The 26724-nt window shown below is 43.3% G+C and overlaps 3 protein-coding genes across 6 annotated transcripts in view; 1 reads left to right on the top strand and 2 right to left on the bottom strand.

Annotated features, from left to right (window-relative positions):
* B4GALNT3 (beta-1,4-N-acetyl-galactosaminyltransferase 3) overlaps window positions 1-557 on the bottom strand; it is a 59528-nt gene extending 58971 nt beyond the window's left edge. Inside the window, exon 1 of the mRNA XM_062492493.1 lies at window positions 416-557. Within this exon, the coding sequence (XP_062348477.1) occupies window positions 416-557 (142 nt within the window). The remainder of the gene's footprint in view (window positions 1-415) is intronic.
* An 8830-nt stretch (window positions 558-9387) lies between these two features.
* Window positions 9388-23139, bottom strand: CCDC77 (coiled-coil domain containing 77). 3 transcript variants are annotated; one of them, XM_062490990.1, is made up of 12 exons: window positions 22867-23139; window positions 22582-22757; window positions 19527-19737; window positions 18188-18330; window positions 16575-16671; window positions 15238-15295; window positions 14391-14488; window positions 13318-13466; window positions 12753-12993; window positions 11777-11902; window positions 11539-11691; window positions 9388-9753 (listed from the first exon to the last, which is right to left on the bottom strand). In XM_062490990.1, exons 1-12 carry the CDS (start codon window positions 22906-22908, stop codon window positions 9607-9609), a joined length of 1641 nt encoding a protein of 546 aa, XP_062346974.1. In that variant the 5' UTR covers window positions 22909-23139; the 3' UTR covers window positions 9388-9606. The 3 variants fall into 3 exon arrangements, with proteins under 3 accessions (XP_062346974.1, XP_062346976.1, XP_062346977.1); XM_062490992.1 differs by having other exon boundaries at window positions 14391-14485; XM_062490993.1 differs by lacking the exons at window positions 22582-22757; window positions 22867-23139 and adding an exon at window positions 21091-21134.
* A 223-nt stretch (window positions 23140-23362) lies between these two features.
* Window positions 23363-26724, top strand: part of KDM5A (lysine demethylase 5A) — a 47905-nt gene continuing 44543 nt past the window's right edge. For both annotated transcript variants that reach the window (XM_062491883.1, XM_062491882.1), the window contains exons 1-2: window positions 23363-23957; window positions 25785-25862. In XM_062491883.1, the coding sequence (XP_062347867.1) occupies window positions 23793-23957; window positions 25785-25862 (243 nt within the window). In that variant the 5' untranslated portion in view covers window positions 23363-23792. The remainder of the gene's footprint in view (window positions 23958-25784; window positions 25863-26724) is intronic.

The raw sequence follows: 26724 nt of genomic DNA, 5'->3' as shown, positions 1-26724 counted from the left end.
CTCCCGAAAGTTTGCACAAAGCGAGCCCGCCAGCGGCCTCTCCAGGGTACGCATTCCCTCCTGCTCTGCATACACTCTCCTCGCATCAAAGCCGCATTCAAAGCATCTTTGCCGCCTTCCAGGTTCGCACCAGGGCACCAGCAACGAGAAACATCTCAAAGCCGTGGCTCTGAGCTCTATCATGCCAGCACGGTGAGATTTGGGTAGGTCTCCCGGCAGAGAGGGGGGGCGAGCCGGCAGGCCAAAGGCAAGAAAGGGAACCCGCGGCGCCCGTCCGTCCCCCGCCGGGGCCAAAGCCCCGCTCCGACCCCCGCCTGCAAAGGGGGCACGGCTCCCAGGATCGCGGGGTGCCCGGGCTGCCAAGGGCGGCACCGCCCGCTCCCGTCCCTCCCGCCCCGCGCCCGGGGTCACTCACTGCGCTCCGGGGCAGCCCCGCCGCCGGCCGCCGCTACCAGCTCTAGGTAGGCGGCCCAGAGCCCCAGGGCCAGCGCGCCCAGGGCCAGCAGCAGCCGCAGCTGCCTCCGGCGCCGCAGCCGCGCCAGAAGCCGGCCCCGCATGGCGCCGCTCAGGGCGCGGGGCTCCCTCCGGCCCGGGACGTGCCGCTGACGGTGTCCCCGCTGTCCCCGCTGTCCCGGGACATGCCGCCGATGTCGCTGCCGGCCGCACGGCCCCGCCGCTCCCACCCTCCGCTGCGCGGGGCGGGCCCAGGTGCGGGCGGCCCCCGCCCTCCCGGGCAGCTCCGGCCCCGCTCTGCCGCCGCCGCCCCCGCACCTGCCTCCGCCCCGCGGGGCCGTGCTCCGGGGCAACGCTGCCGGGGGACTCCGCTCTCCTGCTGGCGACAGAAAAGCGCCTCAGTGGCGGAGGCAGCTCCAAAACCCCCTCACGGCCGCTCTCCGGGCCAGCAGGAGCGTTGGTGCATCCCCCGGTGAGGGGACTGCAGATGATAACTCCTCTGGAGGGAGCGAATTAGAACGAGAGGGGACGCTGCAAATTCACGCTGTTACTACACACAGCTGAATCCATTTTAAAGTACCTTTCACCTGGGGCAACAGGTGTAGGTACTTGGAAGCGCGTTGCTCGGTGAGGAGGAAGAGGTCTGGTAAAGCCTCCAAAGCTGCTTGCTGAAGCAGCTGAGCAGATGCGATATTACATCGTCAGACCCCTCAGCGGGAGAATGTCAGAGGCTTAGATTAAGACCAGGACCTTCCCTGGCTGAAATTGCTTCTTTAGTAGACGGCTCAAGCACACTTTTGAAGTGACTTCTCAGAGTCTTCCCACGCTGTTGGTTTCATTCGCGTCCACCAAGATGTCTCGGAGGCTGCAAACTGGATTCCTCCTCGGTGATGGAAAACGAGAGAGAACATCTGGGATGTACATCGTGTATCCAGCAGGGGAGCTAGTCCAGATTAACCTCTTCCCAACAATATGCGATGTGGGTGTTGGGTCATAGGTGGCAACTGTTTTCCTTCACAGCTTCATTCCTGCACAGATGCAGCTCCTGTATTATGTGGAACCATGAACAGAAGCTCTCAAGCTGAGGTTGGTTTTTAAGGAAATGGTGATATTCTATTTTTTTTTTTCCTTGAGACTCCCATTTAGAAGCAGCCTTCTTAAGTGTGAGGCTGTGCAAAAGTATGCTTACTGTTCTTCAGCTTTAAAAATGTGCCAAAAGCCTTTTAAACGACATTGAGGGACACAGAACCTTAGTGCGAGTCCCAGCAGGCACAGGCTGACACTGGCAGAATGCTGGCACTGGTGGGAGAACTAGAGCAACATCTGGGCATCAAGTGATGAACAGCATGTTCCCAACATCAAGGCAGCACTGAGAGATGCTGCTATGACCTGTCACACTACTGGGATGCACCAAGGGAGGAGAGGTTTCCTTTATATGAATGTCTCACAAGGGTTTCAGAGCCATGTCCCTTCAGCTCAGTGCTGGGGAGGTTTCTCTTGCTCAGGGAAAGCACACCCAGAGGGTTTGTAGCCTACCCACTGCAGAGCTGCAAAGACATGTTTCTCAAGTTAGAAACAAACCCATGGTGGGGGAGCCTGGTGAGTGGCTCTGTCCTTGGACTTCCCCAGCCTCTCTGGGATAAAGTCCATTGTGCAGCTTTGGAGGATGCAATGCTTATGTTCCTTTTTCCTACCCCCTTTGAGGCCGCATGTGCACACCCATCATCTGAGCTTCAATAATGGGGGATAATTCCTCCAGTGTAAACAGGAGCTGCCAGGAGCCAGCCAGCACCAGTACCCACACACCTAAAAATGAGAAACTGAGTGCAGTTCCATCTTTACAAGGCAGGACTCTCATGAGGACATGGAACTGTTAGATTTTTTTTTTTGTTATAGTTCAGTCAGGTTCAATGGGACTGTTACAGTTCATTTGGTGTTGTGTTGGTTTGAGGTTTATCCAGCAGGAGAGAAATAAACCAAGTCTCTCTATTTGTTCCAAAAAAGGCAGAAAATACTAAGAATAGTGTGTAATAAATACAGATCTAAATTAAACTTTGTTTACCATTTAAAGAATGAGAATAATGAATTCTCAGCAGAAAGTTCTCTGCATTTCTTCAGTGAACAACCTTATACTTGAAAAATAACAACTGTACTTTGTTGCATATTAAAATAAGTAGTCACATTTTTCTCTAGCAAACAATCTACTAAAATGGAGAGAAGGGAAAAGTGAAAGTGAAGACTAACAATAGTATTGTCAACTGATAAGGAAACAAACTTTTTCATTACAACTGTGCTGTGATACAGAAAAGCTCTTGTGTCTGGAGAAAGCTTACAGAAATGACTATAGCATGGTACTATCCTATCTGTTACAATATAGTCACAACAGAACACTATTAAGGAATGAAATTCATCTGAATGAGTAATAAAAAGTGAAGTCATAAACTTGAATAGCTCTGCACTGTACTTAAAATAACTTATTTTGGACCACTTATTAATTGCAGAAAGAACAGATGTCCAGGAATAAGATTCTGGCAGTGATATTTAAAATCACCTCACATAATTGTTTTTATCTCAAGTCTACTAGCAGTCTTATAGTCTCAAATTCTCAGGCATCCTAAGTCAAATGAGTGCATGCCCAGACCTCCACCTGTCTCAGCCTCACTGTGCACAATATGGCAGCAGGGGCTGGGGTCAGCCCTTCAAGAAGAACAGCAGTGGTGGTGATGCAGGAATAGGGCCTGTGGTGTGTGGAGGTGACTCGGACAGGGAGCTGACGCTGCTGCCTGCTGATGGACCTTAAATATTGGACAGGGCTGCTGGCTTCAGGACACATCTCTCCCAGCCTACCCTGAATACCCACTTCAAAGAAATTGACTCTTTGCCAGAGAAGCCAACTGGAGTATTTTTTTGGCTTTGTTTGAGCTGCTGTTTGTTTTCTATTTTGGCTATGCTTCCTCATGATAAAAGCAGCCTTTGATACAAGTGCAGCACTTAATGCGCATCTCCCATTCCTTCTGGCTCACCCTTCTCTAGACCCATCTCTGAGCATCACTGCCTCTTCTTATGTTTTTGCTTCTAGTTATCCAACAACTGTTTCTCTGTTCTGTAAATCACTGCCAACATTGTTTCTCTGTAGGATCCCCAAAGGTTCAATTATCTGCCACTTGCTCCTTCCCTATTTTCTTCTTGTCTAATTTTCAACACTAATTGCAAGTTCCACACCAAAACCCAACTGTCCCTGTCCCTAGGCTTCACCACCCTGGTGGCTTCACACTCCTCTTCTGACCTCAGCTATGCTCTGAAGCACAAACAATTACTTCATCTCAACATTCTTCATAGAAATGGCTCAAAGGCAGAAGTCTTTCTAAGAGGAATAGGCAGTTTCTGAAGACACAGTTCCCATTATTCCTCTTTTTGGCTCCTCAGGATTTGATTGGGCTCTAAAAAGCATTACTGATTGAACAATCCCAGAAAATCCCTGCCAATGCTGCAGCTGAACATCACTAAGAGAATCAGTATGGCCCCACAACAACCTATCAGCAGAAGGACCTCCTTGCCCAGTTAAGTGGTGCTGATACGGGGGCATGGTCATATTTTACCAATACAGTTATACTGCCAGCATTTGTGTAGCATGCCTAGGTTGGGGTTTTTGACTTGCTTTTGCTGTACATACAGCCATTGCTTTGACTGACAGGTTCACAATCCCATTGCTCTCCTACAACATGACTGTCTGGGTGGAAAGCCTCATTCATGATTCTGTCTTTTCACAGCATAACTCTTTCTATAACTCTCAATATATCACTGTCCAGACGAAGTTACACAGAAATGGTTGCTCTCCCTTTTCAACTGGCAAGAGGACGTATTTTCACATGAACTTCATCCAGTGCCTCTAGGAACACCTTCTGATTGCAGGTCCTGCCCCAGGAGCTGACCTAAATTACTTTCTGCACATCAGAACAATCTCTTGATATGTAGAACATACACTCGCACTTCCTGAAAAAGTTTTTTCTATACTTTAAGCTGAGAACTTTCAAGAGACCTTGCAGGCTTTAGATACTTACCATAATGGAAGATGAACATATGTATTGGAGAATTTGGGAAATCCATGTTTTCAATCTAGTCTCACATAATTTCTTCATTTCCCTTTCTTAATAAGGCATGGTTTATATTTTAAGTGACTGTGCTCATCATCCTTACTTTCAAAGAAGTCCCAAATGCACATCATAGTCATGTTATCAGAGACATTACAGAACACAAAGATGAGCAGCATTCCTTGTAGACAGCTGTCCATCCAAGTTACAACTGTAAAGGAATAACAGTTGTACTGGATGGTTTAGAAGTAACACCATACTGAGATGTTTACAGTAAAAGAAAAGCAATTTCATCTCTGAATCAATTCAGGAACATTCAGCACATCCCAGACACGCTTTACCAGGGTAAATCCTGAGCTTTTTATTGAAATCAAACCCATTTCAAGAGTGAATCCCTTTGTGCCTGTGCAGTTAATAATCGTCTTGCTTTAACATTGAAGCACTTCTCTGTTAAAAGCCCTTCTGGGTTTTCTGAATAAACCCAAATAATGTGTATTTACACATCTGTCCCTAGTCCAACAGCATCCCAATTCTTAAAATATGCAATTTAGTCAGTTTAAGTGAACAGTCAACCCTATTGAGGACTCCTGTTTTTCAAGCTGTATTTCTGGAGCTTACTTGAGGCCAGCCACTCTACCCCATACTCAAAGATGCCTTTTCTCCAACAGTTCACTTGGTGCTAAATGGGAAATACCATAAGTCCACTGCACTCTTCTCAAATACTTCAGTCACAGCAGAAATGTTTCCTGCCAGTAGGTTAAAACATTGCTTACCTCTGATGGCCTGTTTTTGGACAGAAAGTTCTTAAGTTTTGATGCAACCTAAGAATCCAAACTTCGTTCTTTTTTGTCCAAAACCTTATGAAGGCAGCAGTCAAAAGGCATCACTGCAGCTCCCACCATTAACACTTTCTACACTGTGTCCAACAATATTTTGGTGCATAATCCCAGTCTGCAGGCTAAAAAAATGTGTACACTTCTACAGCTAGACTTACACATTTAAGGAAAACTCTTTAGGGAGTAAAGGGGGTATTTTCTCACAACTTAAAAGAACTGGAAAATAGAAAAGCAAAATATTGCAGAAAAACTAGAAAGAAAACTCTTAAAATGTCCATAATATACTATCTGAATGGGGACAAATAGGACACTTTTATTAGGATTTTGACTGAGCAGGCACAAACACATTCTAGAACATGAAATTAAATGTGTTTGTGAGCATTAATTAAAAGTCTGAACAGCATCACTTTGCATGAGTATAACAGATCCACCAGAACAAAGTACATAGGCATGTTGCTCCTAACTAGTCTCAAAAATACTAACTGCTTATCAAATAATTCCTGGCCTACATAGAAATATTTCAATTCCAGAATATCAGGCTGCCCAGAGAGTCTATCCACAGTGGTAAAATGTATATGTTTTCTGAAGTGATAATCCTGTCTACATAAGCAATTTCAATATAGCCACTGCATACAAGCAATGTACTATATTACTGTTTAGACTGTTAAGACTTTTATTCTAACACCTATGAGAACTGTTGATCTGCCTGAGTGCAGTCACAGCATCAATTCACTTGGGAATTACTGCAGATTGTGATATAGGCACATCATAAGGGATTTCTTAAAATTTTGGTTTGGTTTTGTTTTGCCTTGTGTAACCTTGCTGTGCAGGGTTACCTGACACAGCACGTCCTTATAATTAAAGCAACTGCATGAAAACTAAAAAACCCCAACAAATACTGCATAGAAATACACCACAGGTTTGAAGCCAGAAACAACCACAAAATTATTTCCTGTTAGCTCATGTCATTATATTTCAATAAGTTCTAATGGGTTAAACCCAGTAACTTAAAACAAGCTACCTCCTACAGAGGTGAAATAACTTTTTTATTTAAAGATAGAGAATGTTACTTCTACACCTAGTTTGTTACAGTTAGGAGGAAAAGCCACAATCTCCCTGCTAAAAATGGATGCCTTTTTAAATTAACTTCAGGTTCAGGCTATTTCTTGTTGCTCAGCATTGCCCTGCTAGGTATTTTTTTTTTTTTGTCTTCAAGAGACACATATTAGTCAGTATTCTTTATGCAAGACAAAAAGAGCTCTTGCACAACCTTTTCTCTTCCTCTGAATCATCTGTGGTTCTATGCCTTAACCAATATTTCAACATTCCTTCTGAAAAGTAGGAACTCCTTCCTTTAAATGAAGCTACACAATGAGGTTTCCCCTGCTCCTCATTCTCCTAGTTATGCAAGAGATATTTTAGTATCTTGGCTCACAATAAGAACATTTGTCCAGTTCTAACCTTTAATCCTGTAGTACAGTTTCTCTAGTCTTAGAAGCAGGTATTTTGCAAATCTTTCAGACTCTGTGCTCCTACAGTCATAACCTGGCATTAGCTGTGTTGAAATTATAAAGTCATACATTACTGACTTCAGTTAGTAAAAAAGCTAATCAATCTTTGGGGTAAATGCTATTTTTTGATCTCTACCCCAAAACTGTAGGAAAAAAATGAGCAATGAAGATAGTGGAACTTCTCCCAGGAAATCTTTTTTTTGAAAACACCAATAATGCTTTGTTGACATTTGAAAGGGTAGTTGTCAGTGGTAGGAAGTACTTGGCTCTTTAAAAGCAGTTCTTGGCATGAAGGTCCCCATTTGTTTTGGCAACATTTCACATGATCATGTGACCTCACACAGAAAAAGTAGGTACAATACTTTGCACTTCCTGCACTTGGAAAAATATTCAAGCTTCCAAATAAAATGGATCTACAGAGCAACAATACTGTAATTTCCCTCCCATCCCCCTCACACAGGAAGTGATCATAGCCTAGTGACATATTAAGAATCATGTTCAAACTGCACTTTGATTTTGATATACCAGCACATATATTAGGAATATTGTCATTTTGTTCTGTTCAGTCTTTCTGAAGTCTCAAAAATAGTGGTAAGGAAGACAGGAAATTAAACATTTACATCCTTCTTCCCCCAGTACTTCCTCCCAGTCTTACAAACCTGATTGTCAAAGCCTGGAGTCTTTACCCAGAAACACTTCATAGCTTTCAAGTGAGGAAAATGTCATTTCACAAGCAATTCTTTTGCTTGGAACAGTTGAAAATAAACAGGATTCTATAGGTTCGAGAGACCTTTTTGCTAGGCTCCCATCAGCTGAATTTAAGTAGATGGATCCTGCTGAATGAGTAGCTAAGGCTTCATTATGTAGCAATTTTCAGAAGCAGCCTCTTAGGGTCTGTGATAGGATTGATATCTTCTCCTCAAGCCAGTAGTATGTTATTTCACATACAAACTCCCTTTAGTTAGCTTGATTTCTCTAAGTACCAGCCAGCTAGCAAAGAGTGAGAGTAAACAATGGATAGCAGTAAATACCCTTCCTAAACTGTCCACATCTCATTGGCACCCGAGTTGTTCATGAACCAGTTTCTGAACAGTTCAGCATTTCCAGCTCAACTGATCAGTGCAGTATCCTTTAAAACAGCCCCTTGCAAGCTGCAATGTAGTAGAGCACCCAGGGACAGACTGACACCCACTCACACTGAAGTCTGTGATTATTGCCCTCAAGAAAACATACAGAATAAAAGCTGCAGTACAGAATAAGGGACGGAAAGCTTGTCACAACTACGTGTGTATGGATGTCTTAAGGGCATTTCCCCTCCTGCATTGCTTTAGCTAATGCTATAAAAACAATTCTTCCTTCTCCAAACCTTCACAGCACATAAACATCCATCTTTTCCTAATCTACCTATGAAACACTAAAGGAGGATCTGCAGGGCCACTTCCACATCCAAAACAAATTACCAGCTTCTCACACACAAAGTTCTCAAAGACAAAGGAAGTGTTAGCAACTTATATAGTGTATACTTCAGAAATAAGGTAAAGAAAGTAGGAAACAGAGGCACTGAAATCCCTTCTCCACTACAGATCTGCTCTCAGGCTGCAAGGTGGACAAAATTTGCTGATGCTACAGTATAAGCATGAATATTTGCAATTATAAACTTGCCTGAACCCATGTCATGACAAGCCATCCTTGTCATGATTTCATCTGTTTTCTAGAATTGTGATGTCCGGTATGAAGACAATCATCATATGGCTGGAGAATCATCATACAGCTACAATTACAGCTCTCATGTAGCAACTGGGCACCTGCTCTTCCACTCCAGTTTGTTACAGTTCAGTAGCAACAATTGCTGTAGCAAAAGCTGACCATGATTTTGCTGCATATAACCATGATCTTGTTTAGAGCTACAAAGACAGACAATATGGTGGTTAAGGAAGATTCTAGATCCCCTTTATTATGGACTTCCTCTTTATGTTAAAACTGCGAAGAAGGGGAAGAGGAGTAGAATGTCAGTTGTGTTGTACCTCCCTTCCCACCAAGTGTCCAGAACTTGTGTAAATATTGCTCATCCTTGCAAAAGAGTTCTATAATGGGTTATCTTTCTCTACCACATTAAATCAGTTAGGTTCATTCCAATTAGGTTAAAACCAAGCAAACAGGAGCCATTTTAAAATAGTCATCCTGTCCAGGAGTCAAGTGTAAGACATTTCAGTGCAGACTTTCTATATGAGAATTTCCAGTTACATCCTGATGTGCTAACCACCAGAACAGTAATCATATGAGCTATTTTAAAAGCTGCTTCTCGCATAGGAAAATGTCAGCCAACATTCAGATCTTCAACTGGATCCTTCTATGATTATTAATTTCATTATAACCTTGTATGTGATTTATAATATGCACCAAATAAAGGCAAAGGACAGTATACACTGATCTCTACCACAAACATGAAGATAGTCATACACACACTCCTGATTTATCAGTCATCATGTACTTTTAAAGTCAGTTTTATCAGGTGCCACCTCTCAGCCCAAACAGCAGTATAATCTGGTACACTAGGAATGGCTCATGTACACTTATGACATTAACTGCAGATTTCCTCAACCTTCTGTCAATGGATGCCAGGAAACAAACAAGCAGGAGCTGTTTTTACATATGACTATTCAAGTCTTGCAAAATCCTAGTCCTAAAATTAGGATGCCAGCTAATAATTCAGCTTCAGCAGTGCCGTAGTTCATCCTCTAAGATGTAGATTTTTGCTTTTAAGTCTTTTAGTTCTCCTTGAATTTTACGTGTTAGTTTGTTTCCTTGGCGGACCTCACGTAGAATTGCAAGATCCTGGTCTGGTCCCAAATTCAAAGCCACCTAAAAGCAAAAAAGAAAAACATCAAGAAAAACAAAGCTTTACAGTATACAATTTAGGGAGTATTAAGAAAAGTATACAAAGGAGAGAACTCTAAAGGATACTATCCTCTTTGCTGGCTATAAAAGGTAAGTTAATAGCACTTGGATAGTACACAAATAGAAAGGTGCTCCAGAATAAAAAATAAAGAAAAAAGCTTTCATAAATAAAGAATAAAGCTTTCATGTTATGTTTCATGTATTACAGCACTGGCAAGGAAGAAATCTTAATAGAATATAACCATGTTGACTCATAGCCTGTTGACTCCTCTCTAGTTCTCATATTATTTGGAGACACAAAAAAGGGGCAAGTTAAAATATTTATCAAGTAACTTGTATCTAGTTCTAAGTACCTCAGGAGATGACATTTTATCTTTTGCTATTAAAACTAGGTGTTCTAACTGCTGTGACTGACCTGCTGCCCTCCGAACCACAAAGGATTCAAGAGCAGTTCAAGTCCAACACCTTGACTCAGACAGTGCCACATGGCCTGTACTGTGTTGAACAAAGGCTGCTGGATAATCAGAATTCCTGATGGCAAGCTGGCCAGGGCTGACATTTCCTGTCACCCTGCAACTAGATAGCATGCCAGCCCAGCCACTTTCAAGGGCACAGCATTGGAAGCTGCTCTAAAATCCCTCTATTCTCTTGAGCCATTATGGGTTCTTAAAGTGTCATCATGTAGTTCTTGGTCCAAGATTTTAATATGCAAAATCAGGAAATTTAGTCATCTTTAGTCATTTTGACCTCAAGTGATGAGAAGGATTGAATGATCACTCTGGGGACTTCTCGCAAGTATTTTGTTCCCCTGCCCTCTTGTGGTTAACAGTGTTAAGAAATAGAGAATACAATGAAGAGCATACCCACAGATATAAAACATACAAGTCCACAGTAATGGCATCATACATGCTTCTTCCCCTCTTTCATATACTGCTGTTACTGCTTAAAGAATAAAGCTGAAAAACCCACAGGCCAAAAAAATATTAAAAGTTGGAGCCTTTAATCAAAATAAATGCATTAGTCTGCATAAACTGAACTGTGCATCAAAAGTATAAGAGAAGAACGAATCAGTAGCACTGCTAGAATCCGGCAGGAGAGTCTGAACTATGCCAAGATCACCCTCCCAAACATATTATAGATAAATGTCTCATCCTAAACTCCAAGCAACATCAAGGCTGTGTCTGTTCCTCTAAGTTGTTCTGATATTCATCTACACATCTGGAAGCTACTACAGAAAACACAGCTTCAACTTCCAGCCATTGCTTCTGCAGTGATTTTTGCAAAATCACAAGTGACATACTAAAGTAATAAAAAAAATACAATACTTATCATCTACATCTTACAGAAAGAGAACCAAACACTATGGCTCTCAGAAAGAAAATCAACAATCACTTTCTTTGCAGGATAAATTTCTGAATCAAACTACTGCCTTGCAATTTTGAGACTAAATTTGAGACTGAGCTAACTAAGCTACAAGTACCACATAAGAACTTTTGAGAATGGAAGCAAAAATACATAGCTAATGTACAGGCAGGACAGCTCTGGTAAGCTTAATGCCTAATTGATAAACAAAGACAAATCTTTTTTGTAAAATACAGAGGAGGCAAGTTCTGTCAGATACTGATATTTAAAGGAGTACTTAGAAAAGGAACTATTTCCTTAACCCTAGGCAAATACTACATTAAATACTGAGAATACACCGCTATAGGATAAGCCCACAAGTCTGCCTCAGAAAAGCTTAGCTGTTACCTTATAAATATGCTTCTCTACCCCTTTCAGTTTCTGCTGAAGCTGTTTAATGTCATTCTTGAAGCCCTCTACTTCCATACTACGACGTTTTTCCAAGGCTTCACATCGCTGAGTCATCAGTTTCAGGCGCTTCTCCATCTTTTCTGAGCGTTCCTATGAAGATGAAATCTCAATAGGCTATACACAAAAAATGCTGGAAGATCATCACACAGCCAGCAGATGACTACAGACTAATTACCTTAAAAAGTTCTTTGCCAGCATCTCGCTCTTCACGGATCCTAGCCACCTCCCCTTCCAGGGAGACACACTGCTCTCTGTACATGTGTGACAGGTGTTTTTCCTGCATTAGCTTGTCTTGCAGTAACTAGGACACAGGAGGAACAGACAATTAATTCAAGACTGTGCTTACAAAACTTCTCCTGCTCTGGACAAGCAAGTGTGATAACACTGCCAATATGACAGGAAAATAAAGATTAACAACTGGAACTAGAGTTCACAAGAGTTCATATTCTAACAAGTCGCATTACCAAAACCTTTGAATTAAGTTACCAGTTCTGTATGACTGCTCATCATTAAAAATAACATTCAACTAATGCTCTAATTCCCTTTTCATAGCTGCTTGCCGAGTACTGCGTTTCAGAGGCATCTGCGTCCAGGGGTAGATGGAAAGAAATCCCTATTGACTGTTTACTTTCCAATTCCTTATTCCAACCTCCCAGCTTCTCACTGAAAGTGTAGTGGAAGAGGAAGAAAAATTCAGACTGCTAGAGAAGAGCTGGAAGACAAATTCAGAGGACTCATTCTCCCCTTACAGCAGCAAAGGAGATCCAGACACAGCATTCTAAGACCATTAGCTCAGAGCACTTATATGAACAGAGAGCCATGTGCAATCCGCAGGTTAGAAACTGTTGGCCCCACTTACCACGTGGCTTACAGAATGAGGGATTTTTTTTTCCTGTGCATGAAAGAAACTGACAGTGACATGCTATCATAAATCCTAACAATACATTCTATCTGAAATTTGAAAGTGATGCTGATTTTGAAGCAGGAGAGGTTTTTAAATTTAGATTAGTAGAACAACAATGTAACAAGGCAATCCAGTACAACTTTCAAACTGCTGCTACTGACTGTCTATTGTGCCAAAGCCAAGGCGCTTGCAATTTTCTAGTCAAAAACTATTAAAAGAGCCTCTACCAAAGAGAAATAAGTATTACCTTTATTTCTCTGCTGTGGAGTTTCGAAGCTCCATCATTTTCTTGAAGCGTCTTCTTCAGCTCTCTCTGCTTCTTTTTTCCTGACTCTGTGCTGAAAACAAGATGATCCAGGTCTTTGCCAAGTTTCCTCAACAGACTGTCCTTCTCTGCCATCCATGCTTTCTCATTGGCTCTGGCACTAAACTTGAGCTGGAGAAAGTCCCGGGTACTCTCATATAAAAGGCTTTGGGTCTTACGGAGCCTGCAAAAAGATCTCAGTGGAATTAACTTCTTTCCTAGTGCCTACCTTAATTTCATCAGTCATCACTGCAAGTTGGAAGAAGCACAGAAGAAGACAGGTGGTCTAAATGTGAGTTTAATTCTCATCTAATGAAAGAAGTGCTTTTCCAATGTGAGTGAGGATCTTTAATAAACAGATTATTCCACTCATCTTCCACACACACAACCAGATGGCTGCATAATTTGCTTTTCTGCCTGCTGCAGGAAGCAACACATTGAAAGTCATAACATTTCTATTGCTCCATCTCATCTCATGACTACATCACAGTCATGCTCTCACACTCACTTTTCTGTTATAGTTTTTATCTTGTCCTGGTCCCTCCGATGCCGGACCTCAGCTTCCTCCATCTGAATGCGCCTGTCCTCGAGTAGTGCCTCAACCTGTTCCTTGGCTAATCGTGTCTGTTCTTCTATCTGAGCTTGCAGGGCTTTCACCTGCGTAAGCAAAGACATTACAAGACCTCACACCAGCTCTGCTCCTATCTTTGCAAGTCTCTTCAATTCCAAGATTTAGATCATGAACTATGCCTGATAATACCTTTGGCAGTTCCAATTTCTCCATGTTTTGTTTTTGTTTTAATGCTAAGTATTTCAAACAACCAATATATTTTTAAAAGATCATGCTGTAGGCAAGAGAGGCATACCATAAGGAGCAGCATTAATTATTAAGATTTTTATATTGTTGAGATTTAAATTGCACACATCCAACAAATCCTGTGGAATATGCACAGACACTGCTGTACCTTTGGTTGAACAAATAATATTAATAATGATAAGCAGCCACCATCAATATCTGCTGCACAGGTTTGCTCATTATTTGCTTTTTGTGATTCATCCTTCCTCATATTTTACATACAGCTTCTGGCATCTTCCACAGTTTGTGATTCTGCACATTTTGTCTTTCGTTCTGTCATGCTACCTGTATCTAAACTTTTATGGAAGTCTAGAAAATGGAACATTTCATTGTATCAGTGCACTTTACAGGGGATGCCTAATCAAACACATTGCTTTTGTCAAGGTTCCACAAAACACCCAACCCTGCACATCTTCAGTGGGTTTAATGTAAATTCATCCCTGCTATCAAATTATGGGAGATAACATCAATTACACATTCTATACTTAAGGACAGCATATTTCAGTTGACATTACTAGAACATCTGCTTACAGAAAGCTTCCAGAATCAGTTCTTAAATTTACATTCACAGCAAAGAAACAGTTAAGTAAACTGACAAAGCATGAATCCATAGTAAGATGCAGGGATTTATACAACTGGTACACTACCTAATCAGACAGCATATTTTTTTATCATCATTTTCTGCAAGCCAGCATTTATGTCTATCAGTTAGTAAATGTTTTTACCTGTAGTAGAAGTGTTTCATCAGCTTTTTGATATCTCTCAGAACTTTCTGGTTTCTCTCCTTTTGCTGTTGGTTTTGGAGTGCTCTTCTTTGTACCTACTGAAGAAATTTAACAGAAATAGGAAAGGGTTTTCCAATGTACTTGCAGTACCTTTCCAAGCATGACATATTTCTGCTCTGGTGGGCCTACAGGAAAAGGAAAAAGGTTGCCACTGCTACAGTCACAAGGACTTCCAGGAGGGTTAGCCAAAATAAAAGAATTCCAGAACTTCAGGTGATCACATACCTTTATCCCCTCTATCATATTGCAGTATTTAGGCACCCTTCTAATTTTGTCAGCATACATAGAAAGAAAATGTGACACGTTTTCTTAAAATAAATGATGAATAGGCAAATGCCACAGCTGCACAAACATCAAGGCCTGAATGAGTTTTGAGTGTGTTGGCTAATTTCAGTCCATGTGATGAGACAATTATTTCAAAAGAGAAAATGAGTATGTAGGTATATGGACCCACACTACTGTTTGCCCTAAAGGCAAGCAGGACCTGACAGCTTGGAGTGGCTGTGGCAAAGGTGCCTGGCCAGTTGGTACCTGCACAGTTCCAGAACAGCCTCCTCCACAGCTGATTACATCAGGGAAGCAAGAACTAGCTAAGGCTATTTGAAAGGATGTTGAAGGGAAGCCAAGAGTACTGCGTGCATATGTATGGAGACATTTAGGGAACTTAATGGAGATTGACCAAAGCATTCACAGACAGGAATTATTTTGGCATACAGGAGACAGACACAAAAAAAAAACCAAAAAAAAAACAAGGGCTGAGCTGCTGTTATTCAGCTTGGTGTGGTACCTGTGCTAGAAACATCATCTTGCTCCTGGGTGTCTGCTGGCCTTTGCAGAACAGTAACCTACAGAAACAAGACATCTGCACTGAGCATCTACTTCCCCAAAGATGAAGTGATCAAGAACAAATCTTTAAAAGTTAAAAAGAGATATCCAAAAGAGCAACATTACCACACTTCTACCACAAGACAAGGAAAGCATTCACAAGCACAATACCCATGTTGAAAAGTTTCCTTTATCATGGCTGAGTTTTGCCATTACTACCTCTATATTTTTCACCAGAAAAAGTGAAAAGTAATACTGCCTTTGATGGCTTCATTAGGATGAAAATCAGCACCCTCAGTAGGAAAAAGAGCATTTTGGAGACAGAGAGAAGAACAAGGTGAAGATGATGCTATTTCCTCCTTTTATACTCCTTGTCTCAGCAAGACAGAAACGAAGATTCATTTATCGGCATGTTCATTCACGATACTGAACAAGCCTGGGATAAAAGCTAAGGGATAAAAATACTGAAACTCAACTGTTGAACTGAAATCCACCTAAAAAAAAAAGGAGACCATGAAAGAGCAGGTTATAACCCCAATGCTTATCTTTAAGTTGATATTTCATAATAGGCCTAATTTTAGAGCTACCATGAACCAGGAATTTTAAAACTTCTGCAAGATTCTGGAAGAGCTTGAGCAGCACAGAGCAATCATGAATAATGCAGCATATTTCAGCCTTTTTCTGCACGTTATTCCAAAAATAAATCCTATATTCCCATCATAGTCTCTGTATATTTGAATCTCTCATGACTTTCTTGAGCAGGTTCAACTACATTGCATATCTTATGTACTGTTATTTAAACAATTCAACATCACTTCTGGAATATGCAACACAGTGTTGTCTAAAGGGCATGGATCTTCAGCAGTCTTCTGCCCAGGAAACTGCTGCAGCAGCCTTGACACATTCTTTACTGAAGCTCTAAGAGACCGAAATTCTAAGATAGGTGAGCTTCAAACATTGTGCCTGGTCATTTTCTGCACTTTTTTTTCCCCTTTTTGTGGTGCTTTTGCCATCTTCTTGACAACCATTTGCCAGATGACTTCAGACTCCTGACACTTTAGAGGCATGTGTTGAAGGTAGAAGGAGGCTGATGCTAAGAGGACCTGCTTTCAGTGTGCTTGTTCTTACTTACCTTTCAGCATTTCTATTAAAAACCAGTGTTGCTACAGATCCCTCCTCCTTTTGGGCTCATTTAGCAACCTTTGACTTGTGGGACAGATCTGGTCTGTGGTCAGACTCTGGGATACAGATACTCATGTTACAATCCAAAGAGGAGATACACAGAAAAATGGATCTTGCCTTATGTGGAGGCTCCTTATGAAAATACGTAACTTCTCCTTCATCTCTTCCCAGTACAGACAGGAGTTGTTGAATTTTTTTTCTGTCCTCCATTTCCCTGGAATACAAAGGAAGGGGTCAGCAGATTTTTTAAATACATGACAACGCTGTGACACACTATCCTTTTACTTTACCTGTTGATGCTTGCAAGTTTTCCAACCTGTTGCAGTTCCAGAGAACATTGCTTGAAAAACCAGCTGCCAAAGACATTCTTGATGTTGCCAATACAAGAGCACCGCCAATTTGCCGAGATTGGAGAACATTTATCTTTTTAAGTATGACAATACTATGTAGGCTGATACAATACCACATTGTGGAAAGAATTTGCATTAAGAGTTACAAACTACCTAAAATTCTTTCAGATTGTAAGTGTCCATTATTTTTAAAGCAACCTACACCAAGGGCTGTAACAGACTTTTCATCACACTCCCGAGAAGTGCCAAAGCACACCAATACATATTTTGACTTAAGTTCTTAAATCTTTAACAGAAAAATTTATGCTGGAGCAGGGAAAGAGTGAGGAGGAAGAAACAGAGTCAATATGCAATGAATTGGGTACAACCCCTATTTCCTGCCCCACTTTGCTCCTCAGGAGGAAGAAAATTCATGGGTGAAGTTGAGCTGGGAGAAGAGAGGTATGGGTGAAAGGTATTTTAAAATCTGGGTGTATTTCTCATTATGCTATTCTGATTACATTGAATGATTTGGGTTGGAAGGAACCTTAGAGAGAATCTAGTTTCAAGCCTCTTGCCACAGGCAGGGAGCCTTTCACTAGACCAGATGCCTCAGAGACCCACCCAACCTGGCCTTGAACACTTTCAGGGATGGGGCATCCACAGCTTCTCTTGGCAGCCTGTTCCAGTGCCTCACCATCCTCATAGTGAAGAATTTCCTGACAACTAATCTAAACCCACTCCCCTTCAGTTAAAGACATCCCCCTTGTCCTGTCACTACATGCTCCTGTAACAGTCCCTCTCCAGCTCTCTTGTTGGGCCTCTTAAGTGCTAGAAGGCTGCTATAAGGGCTCCCTGGAGCCTTCTCATCTCAAGGCTGAACAGTCTCTACTTCTCAGCCTGTCTTTGTAAGACAGAGGCTCCAGCCTTCCAGGCATTTAATTGTTAATCATTTCCCCCAATCAAGTCTGTTTTGTCTGTAATGGTAATTGGTGAAAATGATCTCTCTGTCCTTATCTTGACCCATGAGTCTTTTCTTGTACTTTCCCCTGTCCAGCAGAGGAGGTGTGTGATAAAGAGTCTTGGGTGGGTGCCTGGCATCCAGCCAAGGTCAGCCCACCAGAGATTATTTTATTCAAAACTCCACATTCAAACTAGTAACACACAATTAAAATCTGAACCAATGTTCAACTTCTGCTCTTCCTTCTACTACCAGAACAGGAGGAATAATAAGTGGAAGCATATTTAACAGCCCAACAGATTGCACTGCACCTCCGCTGGTATGGTTTCATAGGAAGTGTGGAACAATTGCTGCTCTGAGGACTCCAGGTCTGGCTGAGAACATAGTACACCACAAATTGCTGCTGGCAGTGCCTCAGTCCCCCACACAAGACAGCCCACCTGAGTTTCAGCCGGTCATTCTCTGAGTACAAGCGAAGGACTTGCTCCTTCTCCTGGAAGAGGTACACCTGCATATCACTCAAAGCCTTCTGCAGCTCTCCAATCTCCTCTTCCAAGTGGCGGACTTCCCACTGCAACTGGTGCTGAGTGGAGAGAATGAGGTATTTGAATTGATACAGAGCACTGGACAACACTTACAAGCCGCCTGTGCTCTCAGTCTGGAACTGGCATAGAAGAACCAGATTAAGAATTATTTCATTCTCCTCTAATATTTGACCAGATGAGGGCAGTATTGGAAAAAATATTTTAAAAATGTTTCAGCTGCATCTTTAGCGACCTGAGAATCACTGTCACTACACAATTGTGAGATAAGGCTCTAGTTTGGGTCTCCAGTTTCCAATTGCACTTCCGTGCTGATGGTGAGAACAGGTATCGGGAGTCTGACATCAACAAAAACCTAGCAAAGCCTCTGTGACAGCATTCACTTTTAAAATAAATCACTGAAGAACAAACATTAAAATATCTGTATGATTTAGCAGTGAGAAATCCAGCTAGTTACTATGTTTCATTTTCTCCAGCTGGTGTAGGAAGCTGCCAACCATCACTGTATGAATAAAGCACTATTTTGCAACTTGCTCCTCTTTTTCCCCACACAACAGTAAGATGTACAGTACACACTTCCCCAAGGCCTTTCAAGCTGCTTCAAGCACTGCCAGGGCTTGAGGTGGCACCTCAATCACCTCAGAAGTGACTGCTTTATTCCCAAAGAACCATCCACAATTACAAAGATGACTGCTAGGCAGACACATGCTATAACCCATATCAGAGCACTGTGTATCTTACAGATATTCTCTAAGATTTCTTCCTCTTAAAAGGCAAATTTTTAGATTTCTGCTTAGCAGCTTATGGCCAAGCTTATGAATTCCACTGCAGTAAATACAAATTATATCCATAAGTTAAAGCCTATTAAATTTGGACAAAAGAGCACTCCTTCACAAGAAGCAAGGGAAAGAAGCTGTACAACAGAGGAAATGAGCATCTAAACTCAGGCCATAATATAAAAAAACAAAAAAATGCAAAATTCCCACTGTGAAGATATAACCAAGCTGTAATTACTTTAGAAGAACATCCTACAGGTATGTTTCCATTTGATTTGAAAGGGGACAGACAGCTAGATTTTAAAATCAACCCCCAAAATCTACTTATTCACTGGTAATACATTAATACTTGCAATTATGTTACAGGTAAATCCCAAGACTTTCGTGCAGAGTTTTCAACTGAATAAAAATACTGAGCTGGTGAATGTAGTGCATCACTGTACAAAAACTCATTTCCTAACCTGGTCATCATAGGCTTGTTTGTATTTCTCCAGCCTTTTCACTAACTCCTCATGCTCCTCATCGAAGTCAGCAATCTTCTTGCGGTAATAGTCCAGGAGCTCATGGGAGGGGTTAAGATGAATCAAGCGCTCACTGACTGATGGGAGAGGAGTAAAGTCGTCCTGACTCGGAGACTCAGCAGATCTGGATGAGGCACGGGGGGTTGACAGCCTGGACAGAAACAGTCTCTGATGACACGTAAGCTTCAGACAGGAAAATTAAACAACGTTTTAAAGTAGATGAAAATATTTTAAGTTTTTGCAGAGATTCAGTTTAAACCACAAATTAGCTTGACTATTCTCTGGGTATTAACAGGACATCACATCATTTAGGAGAACCAAGAACTCTGATAAAGAGCAACTTGCAGGTGTTTCGTACTGTGGAGGAAGGCCCAATCAATGGAAAAGATAAAAGAAGATGCTATGGAAGCAAAGCCTCATACATTATTTGGAGAGGAAGACTATGAAAAGAGGAGAAAAAGAATAGAAGGACAGAACTCAGGGGATAAAAAGTCCATTGCTCTTCACTTAGAAGCAGCCACCACTGTGAAATAAACAGGAAACCGATCTGTGACAGTCCCTATCTATCTGACACCCAGACAGAAAAACACTTTCTAAAGACAGACCATGGAATAAAGACGATAATTCAGGCTAGCTGATGCACCAGCCCTTATAATTTCAGGTGTAGGTCTAGGAATCCATGTGCTTTCCTTTCTGGTGTACTTGATGTTCTTATCCACATGGCTTGTCCACCCTCAACACTGACATAGAAGCTGCCAAGTTCTTAAATCTTATGTTGAAGTACTACATGGAAAGCAAGTCAACGTTATAGAAATCAAATCAAGGATATGTATAACTACATACTGTGTTTTTCCTCAAAACAGTATTTAGTGCATTCGAACATTTAATCTGTTCAAACAAGCACCAAATTTACACATAAAGCTGCGGAGTTTGAAAAAAACAACAAAACCTTCAAAGACTCATTTTCAGTATTGAGATCACAAACTTTTCTTTGTAAATGATATCATGAATAATAGAAGCTAGGAAGCTTCTCGACTAAAGAGCTGCTTGGTGAAAACACAGTTCAGAATCTGGTCCTGGAGAATCAGGAATTTTGATGAAAAAGTGATTTGGTAGGTGACACTGAGAAAACGATGACCTTTATGGAGCCACTTACCAAAGCTCCTTGGATCAGAACCCCACTGCACGTCCATGAAAACTCTGGGGACGGCAGGAAAGCATTAAATACACACAAGTGTAAGTACTGCATGCAGAAACTTGCAGCAGGACTAGAAACGCCTTAAACGATACACTTGAAGAAATAACACTAGAAGGAAAGAGGTAACCCAGGCACAAGATGAGCGCTTTGCTGCTGAAGAGCAGCAGAAATGGAAAGACGAAAGAACAAGGACGCACAGCAGGCACAGGAGCAGACCAAAAGGTGCCTTACGGCGAACCAGTCTACCGCAGTAAGGAAATGGCTCCGGGAGCCGCGGTGTCCCGGCAGCAGCCCCGCACTCACTACCTTGTGCAGCGCGGGATGCCCGCAACGCGGCCCGCTGAGCTCATCGCGCCCGTACGGATACCCAGGCTCTCTGCGGGAGGAGGAGAGCGACTTCGGGCACCCCGGTAGGCGGGCGGAGGAGGGTGGCCAGCGGGAGCCCCGCTGGAAAAGCCCCGGGATGGAGGTCCGGAGGGGGGGGGCTATCCCGCCGCCTCTTCCGCCCCCTCACTGCCCCAACGGCCAAACAGCCACCACACCGGGCCCGCCGCGGCTTAAACGGCGCGACGCCCCGCCCCCAGCCGATCCTCCAATCACAGATAGGCTTTCATGCTGAACCGACAGCCTGCGCCAATCAGCGCTCGCGGCACGGGCGGCAGCGGCTCTGCGCCGGTGCGTGTGGGAGTTGTAGTCCCGGGGCGGCCGGAGGGCCCCGAGCGCGTGCGCGGCTGCGGCCGGGGCGCAGGGAGGAGCTGTGAGGCCTGCACGTACTGAGTCTTGTCCGTGTGAGGGTAGCGATTCGGGATACGGGCTAAATAAAAGCGACCTTTATCCACACCGGCAAAACACGGCGTGCAAAATGCTCCTTTTCCTTTGAAAATGAGCTGGTATTCGGAAACAGCCACAAGAAGTTACTGGTTCAAATTCTGGCTGAACTGAATGTGTTCTTTAGGTTATCCCGATGCCTTCTTGCTTCCTCATCCATCTCATGTATTCCCAGCTGCACCTGGTAGTAGTGTTGCCATTTATGCACCAAACGATTTCCTAATTTATGAAGTGTGCTAGAGAAGAAACAGCTTGTTAAGCCATGGTTCTTTTTTTTTTTCTTTAACACTGTTTAATGACGTGAACTTTGTGTATGATGAGGAAAAAAAAAAAGGCTTGCTAAACCACGAGGTTCTTCCTCATCACAGTTTGCAGTTTCCTTGTGAGGAGAAGAGGAAGTGCAGGCATTTTTCTCCAACATGAAAAAAATGCCCCCTCGGGTTATCTGGGATATTTAGGTTTTTGCTGTTAAAAAAACATGCAACATTGCCAGCACTGCCTTCCAGAGACCTCCACTAGCCTAAACATATTAACATAAAACCAAAACAATTTTGAAGAGTCTACAGGGAAACCAGCAAAAGACTGGATCTCAAAATGAAGCTTTTGAGCACAGATATTTCTCCTTCTGGTATTCCTAGCTAAATCATTGCTTATCTTAGAAATTGGGTACGTGGTGATTCTGTCATTGGGAATACAAGACACATGTACTTCCTCAAAAGAATCTGGTACAGCTTATCAGAATAGACACACAACCAAATAAAAGGGAAAAAAAGTGGAAGAAGCTTGTAGAAATATATAATTTCTAGATGCTAGTAAGGAAGCATCTGCATCCCACATGCTTATATAGTCTTAAATAAAATTACAAGGTATCTATGTCAGAAACCAACCCCTTACAAAATGCAAGAATACTTAGCAATAGCATAATAACCTCAATTTATTCAATGTTTTATAAGATCAATTTGGTCTTACTTGTAACTTCTGTCAAAATTATTTGCATTGGAGGTGTGTTTCCCACATGTAAAATGTGGGTGACACATCTTTAATCTGGCAGGGAAGTGATGCTGGAGATAAAGGTTTCGGTCTGCGTGCAGCAGGTCTTGTAAAGCCTCCTGGTAATGGGAGGAGGAAACTAACTTTTCCTGAGGCTGAAAAAGAACACCGGCATGGAGGTTCAGTAAGAATTAGGTGAAATGTGGCATTTGGTAAACACTGAAGGCACAGTTCTGGTTAAAACCAAAAATACATGGAATTTACTTTGGAAGACTGTGTTGCAATGGATAGGTAAACGATACACATCTCTCTGTGACCAGCGACAGAACCCGAGGGAACGGCCTGAAGCCGTGCCAGGGCAGGTTTAGGTTGGATATCAAGAAAAGGTTTTTCCCCCAGAGGGTGGCTGGGCACCGGAAGAGCTCCCCAGGGCAGCAGTCACAGCAGCAGCCTGGCAGAGCTCAAGGAGCGTTTGGACAACGCACACGGTGTGATTGTTGGGGTGTCCTGCACAGGGGCAGGAGCTGGACCCGGTGATCCCTGCGACTCTCCTGCCCACCCTAACGCTCTCATTCCTCTCCCACCGGCGGCTCCTGAGGGCAGGGATGGCCGGGGCGGGGCTTGCGGAGGAGGCGTGGCCCACGAGGGGGCGTGCCCCAGCGGCGCTCCTGACGTCCGGCACAGACAATAGGCGACGCGGCCCGGCACAACCGGAAGTGAATAACTTGCATTTCGTCACACATTCCTCCGCGGCGGAAGTGGCAGCGGCTCCACCCACCCCGGTTCCTCCTGCCCCGCAGTGCCGTGAGGGGTGGCGGATGGGGCGGATTTTCTCCAGAATCTGTCACGAAAACATCACCGGGAGCGGCGGGCGCGGAAGCCACTTCAGCAGAAGAAGCGTGGCGAAGGGACTACTTTTTGGATCGGAAAGCAACGTGCGAAAACTTCCGGGGAGGACTTAGAAATACGCGTCACTTCCGGCAGGCCGGGACGCGAGGAGTGGGGCTCGGGCGGGGGGAGCGGCCCCGGCCGGGACAGCGACAGCGGCATTTGGTAGCAAGTCCCGCCGTCCTGCCTGGCAGCGCCGCCGGGGGATGCGCCTCGACCCCCGGCCCAGCCCCTGAACCTCCCGGCCGCCCTTCTCCACCCTGCGCTCCCGGCGGCGGCGGCGCCCCCCTCCCCCTGCGGCCATGGCGGGGGGCGGCGGGTCGCGCTACGCGGCCGAGTTTGTGCCACCGCCCGAGTGCCCTGTGTTCGAGCCCAGCTGGGAGGAGTTCAGCGATCCGCTCGGCTTCATCGGCCGCATCCGCGGCCTGGCCGAGAAAACTGGCATCTGCAAGATCCGGCCCCCCAAGGTACCGCCCGCCTTGAGGGGTGCGCCCCGGGGGTCTCCGGGATGCGCCGGGCGTTCTGACCGCGGCCGGGACTTCTGTGGCCGGGCGGAGGACGTGAGGAGCTGGGCAGGTCCTTCCCCCGCGCTCCGTAATCGCTCGGGGTTTCGTGTGTCGCTTTCCATAGGCCGCGGTGTCCGTGCCAGGGACGCCAAGGAACCTGTAGAGTCTTTGACCTCCGAGTGGGGCTTTGTAGAGGCTGCTCTGGAGCAGCTGGGAAGTGAATAGTGCATGACAGTGCCTGGGACTTGACGTTATTTTTACTTCCAAAACGCCAGCAGTAGACTTGTGAAAGCTGGGAAAGCTTTGTAGGTGAAATCGGGCGTTTGCTCCGGGCGGGGAAGAGGGAGAACGAAGGGTAATGCTCCTTTAAGAGGAGGACGGCCAACCTGTTGGTGTTTGGGCATTAGGCTTGTGCACAGCTCTTCAGGAGGCAGCAGCTTAATTTCTCCTGTGGCTTGGTAGTTACGGTCACCTGCCCAGTGACCTGGCAAGGCAGGTCATCATTGGGTGAACATCAGGCAGCTTGGCAAAAGGCACTTATATCACTAAATTATTAAAGTACAAATAAACTTCAAATGCAGCTGTTAATAAGAGACTTGAAAACAGTGAGAGAGGTAAAAACCTGAAAAGAAAACATGTAACTGAGAACGATGTGAGTATGGGGATTGCTGATTTGATTTCATGGTTCTTCTCTCCTGACCAGTTTTGGTTCCCGGAACGTGTTTAATTGGTTTAATGACATGGTGAAAACTTGACCTCCAAGGGGCTGCCCTTTCTAAAATAAGCTGCATAGCTCAGGTTGAGAGGCCACAAGGAACGGCTCCAGATCCTGTTCATTGAGGATAACTGGAACTTTCCTGACTGTTGGATGCATTTGTTTCTCTGGGACTGCTGAGCTCTTTGCCCTGTAGGGTTTCACAGGATGCACATGTTGGGTTGATTTGCAACCTGCAATAATTACTAAATCAGACATTTCATACTAACCTGGTTGATTAATTGCTCTTTTCCATTGTTAGAAATTGCAAATATTTAAGGTTGTACTTGAAGCCTTTATATGTTGCAGCAGAGCAAATAATAAACGTTTTGTGTGGCTTGTCCACCTGTAATGCTGTGTCCTTCCTCTGGTGCAGTCACTGCCAGGTAGACAATCTGCTGTAACTGAGGCTTTGGTAAAAGGTGCTAAAAAGCTGAATTATTTGTTTTGGTGTCATGAAGCAGTTCTGAGAGATGGGGCTGGGAGGCGTTTGTGGTTGTGCTGACCCCTGACAGTGCTGAGAAAGTCATTATTTAAGGCTCCATTTCTGTTGAAGAATTGGGCTCCCGACTGGTGGTCTTGTCTTTATTGGAATGATTGTAGACAAGGAGTAAAACATTAGATGTGCTATAATGTGCCTGATTTAGTCTTAGTTGCTGTTCATACTGAGGATTTTTCAGTGTGCAAGATATGTGGAGTCCTTTTTAAAAGCAAATAAATAACTGACCAGCTATAGAGTGTATCTCGTGTTTAAGCTTAGCATGAGGTAGTGCATGCTGAGATTGTTTTGAACCTTGTTTTCTTTGACATTTTTGAATTTCTGAGGATCTTTCTTCAAACTAAAATATGTGGGAGGAACATTGTTGTATAAGCACAAAAATGTCTTGAAATTGGAAAATTATATCACCAGTTGTTCTGAGAAACTAATTTACTGTTGGAAGCTTGTTTACTCAGGCATTATTAGGGTGTTTAGTTTTGTATGTTTTTCAGAGAAGTTTCTGGAAGCAATAAAATGTCTTTCTGTCTCTGTTTAGGACTGGCAGCCTCCATTTGCATGTGAAGTACAAAGTTTTCGTTTCACTCCACGAATTCAGCGCCTGAATGAACTGGAGGTGAGCTTTTCCACTGTTGATATAATTTTGTGTTTTCACTGAAAGCAAGAGATCTCCCTGCTTGAGATTTGCATCTTGGCAGGTTTCTGGACGGGGGACACTTTAAAAGCCCATATACCACATCAGTTTATACTTGGCAGTAGTAGTTTATTTTGTATAAAATAACTCTTCCTGGCTTTGAGAAAAATCTGGTTTTTATTTTATTGCCCAAAATAACCACAGGAGTTTTTCACATTCAACTGAAAGTGTCTAAAATGAATTCCAAATATCATGTGTGTAGTAAGAGCAGCCAGTGTCTAGCCTTCAGAGCTCCACAGGCAGTGATTTTTTTCTCCTCGTAAAATATTTACTGTTGCTCTGATGCCTCTGGTTACCTCATACTGTTGTGATAATGCCCTTTAAGCCTTGAAATGATTTTTATAGGCTTATTATAGCTGGTTAATTTTATGATTTAAAAACTTATGTGAGCTCTATTAAAAGCAATATGACTTCCATTCTGTCCTGGTTTTTTCTTTTCTCTACAACGTTTCTCAAAGCCTTGCTTTGTTCACATACCAAAATGTCATTTGGCTTGTAAATGGGTTTCCTTATGGAAAGAGACTTGAGTAGCCCAGAAGTCCTCCAGGGAGGAGGCCCTTTATGTGGTTAATGCATATATAAAAACTGTTTGTAATTCCCCTTCTCCCCACCAATGTATATTTTAATAGTTTTTCTTGTGTTTCTCCCCAGAATGCTGATTATATCATAAGCATGCATTTTGCTTTCAGACCAAGAAATTATTTGGTAGGAATTTAATTTATAGGGTCTTAAAGGCAGAGAGAAAAGCATATAGAATTTTCTTTTTGTAAAGATGTTTTAGCAA

The sequence above is a fragment of the Cinclus cinclus genome, chromosome 4, assembly GCF_963662255.1.
Source record: "Cinclus cinclus chromosome 4, bCinCin1.1, whole genome shotgun sequence".
Classification (NCBI taxonomy): Eukaryota; Metazoa; Chordata; class Aves; order Passeriformes; family Cinclidae; genus Cinclus; species Cinclus cinclus.
The sequence above is the reverse complement of the archived record's forward strand: the minus strand, read 5'-3'. Positions and strand labels throughout refer to the sequence as shown.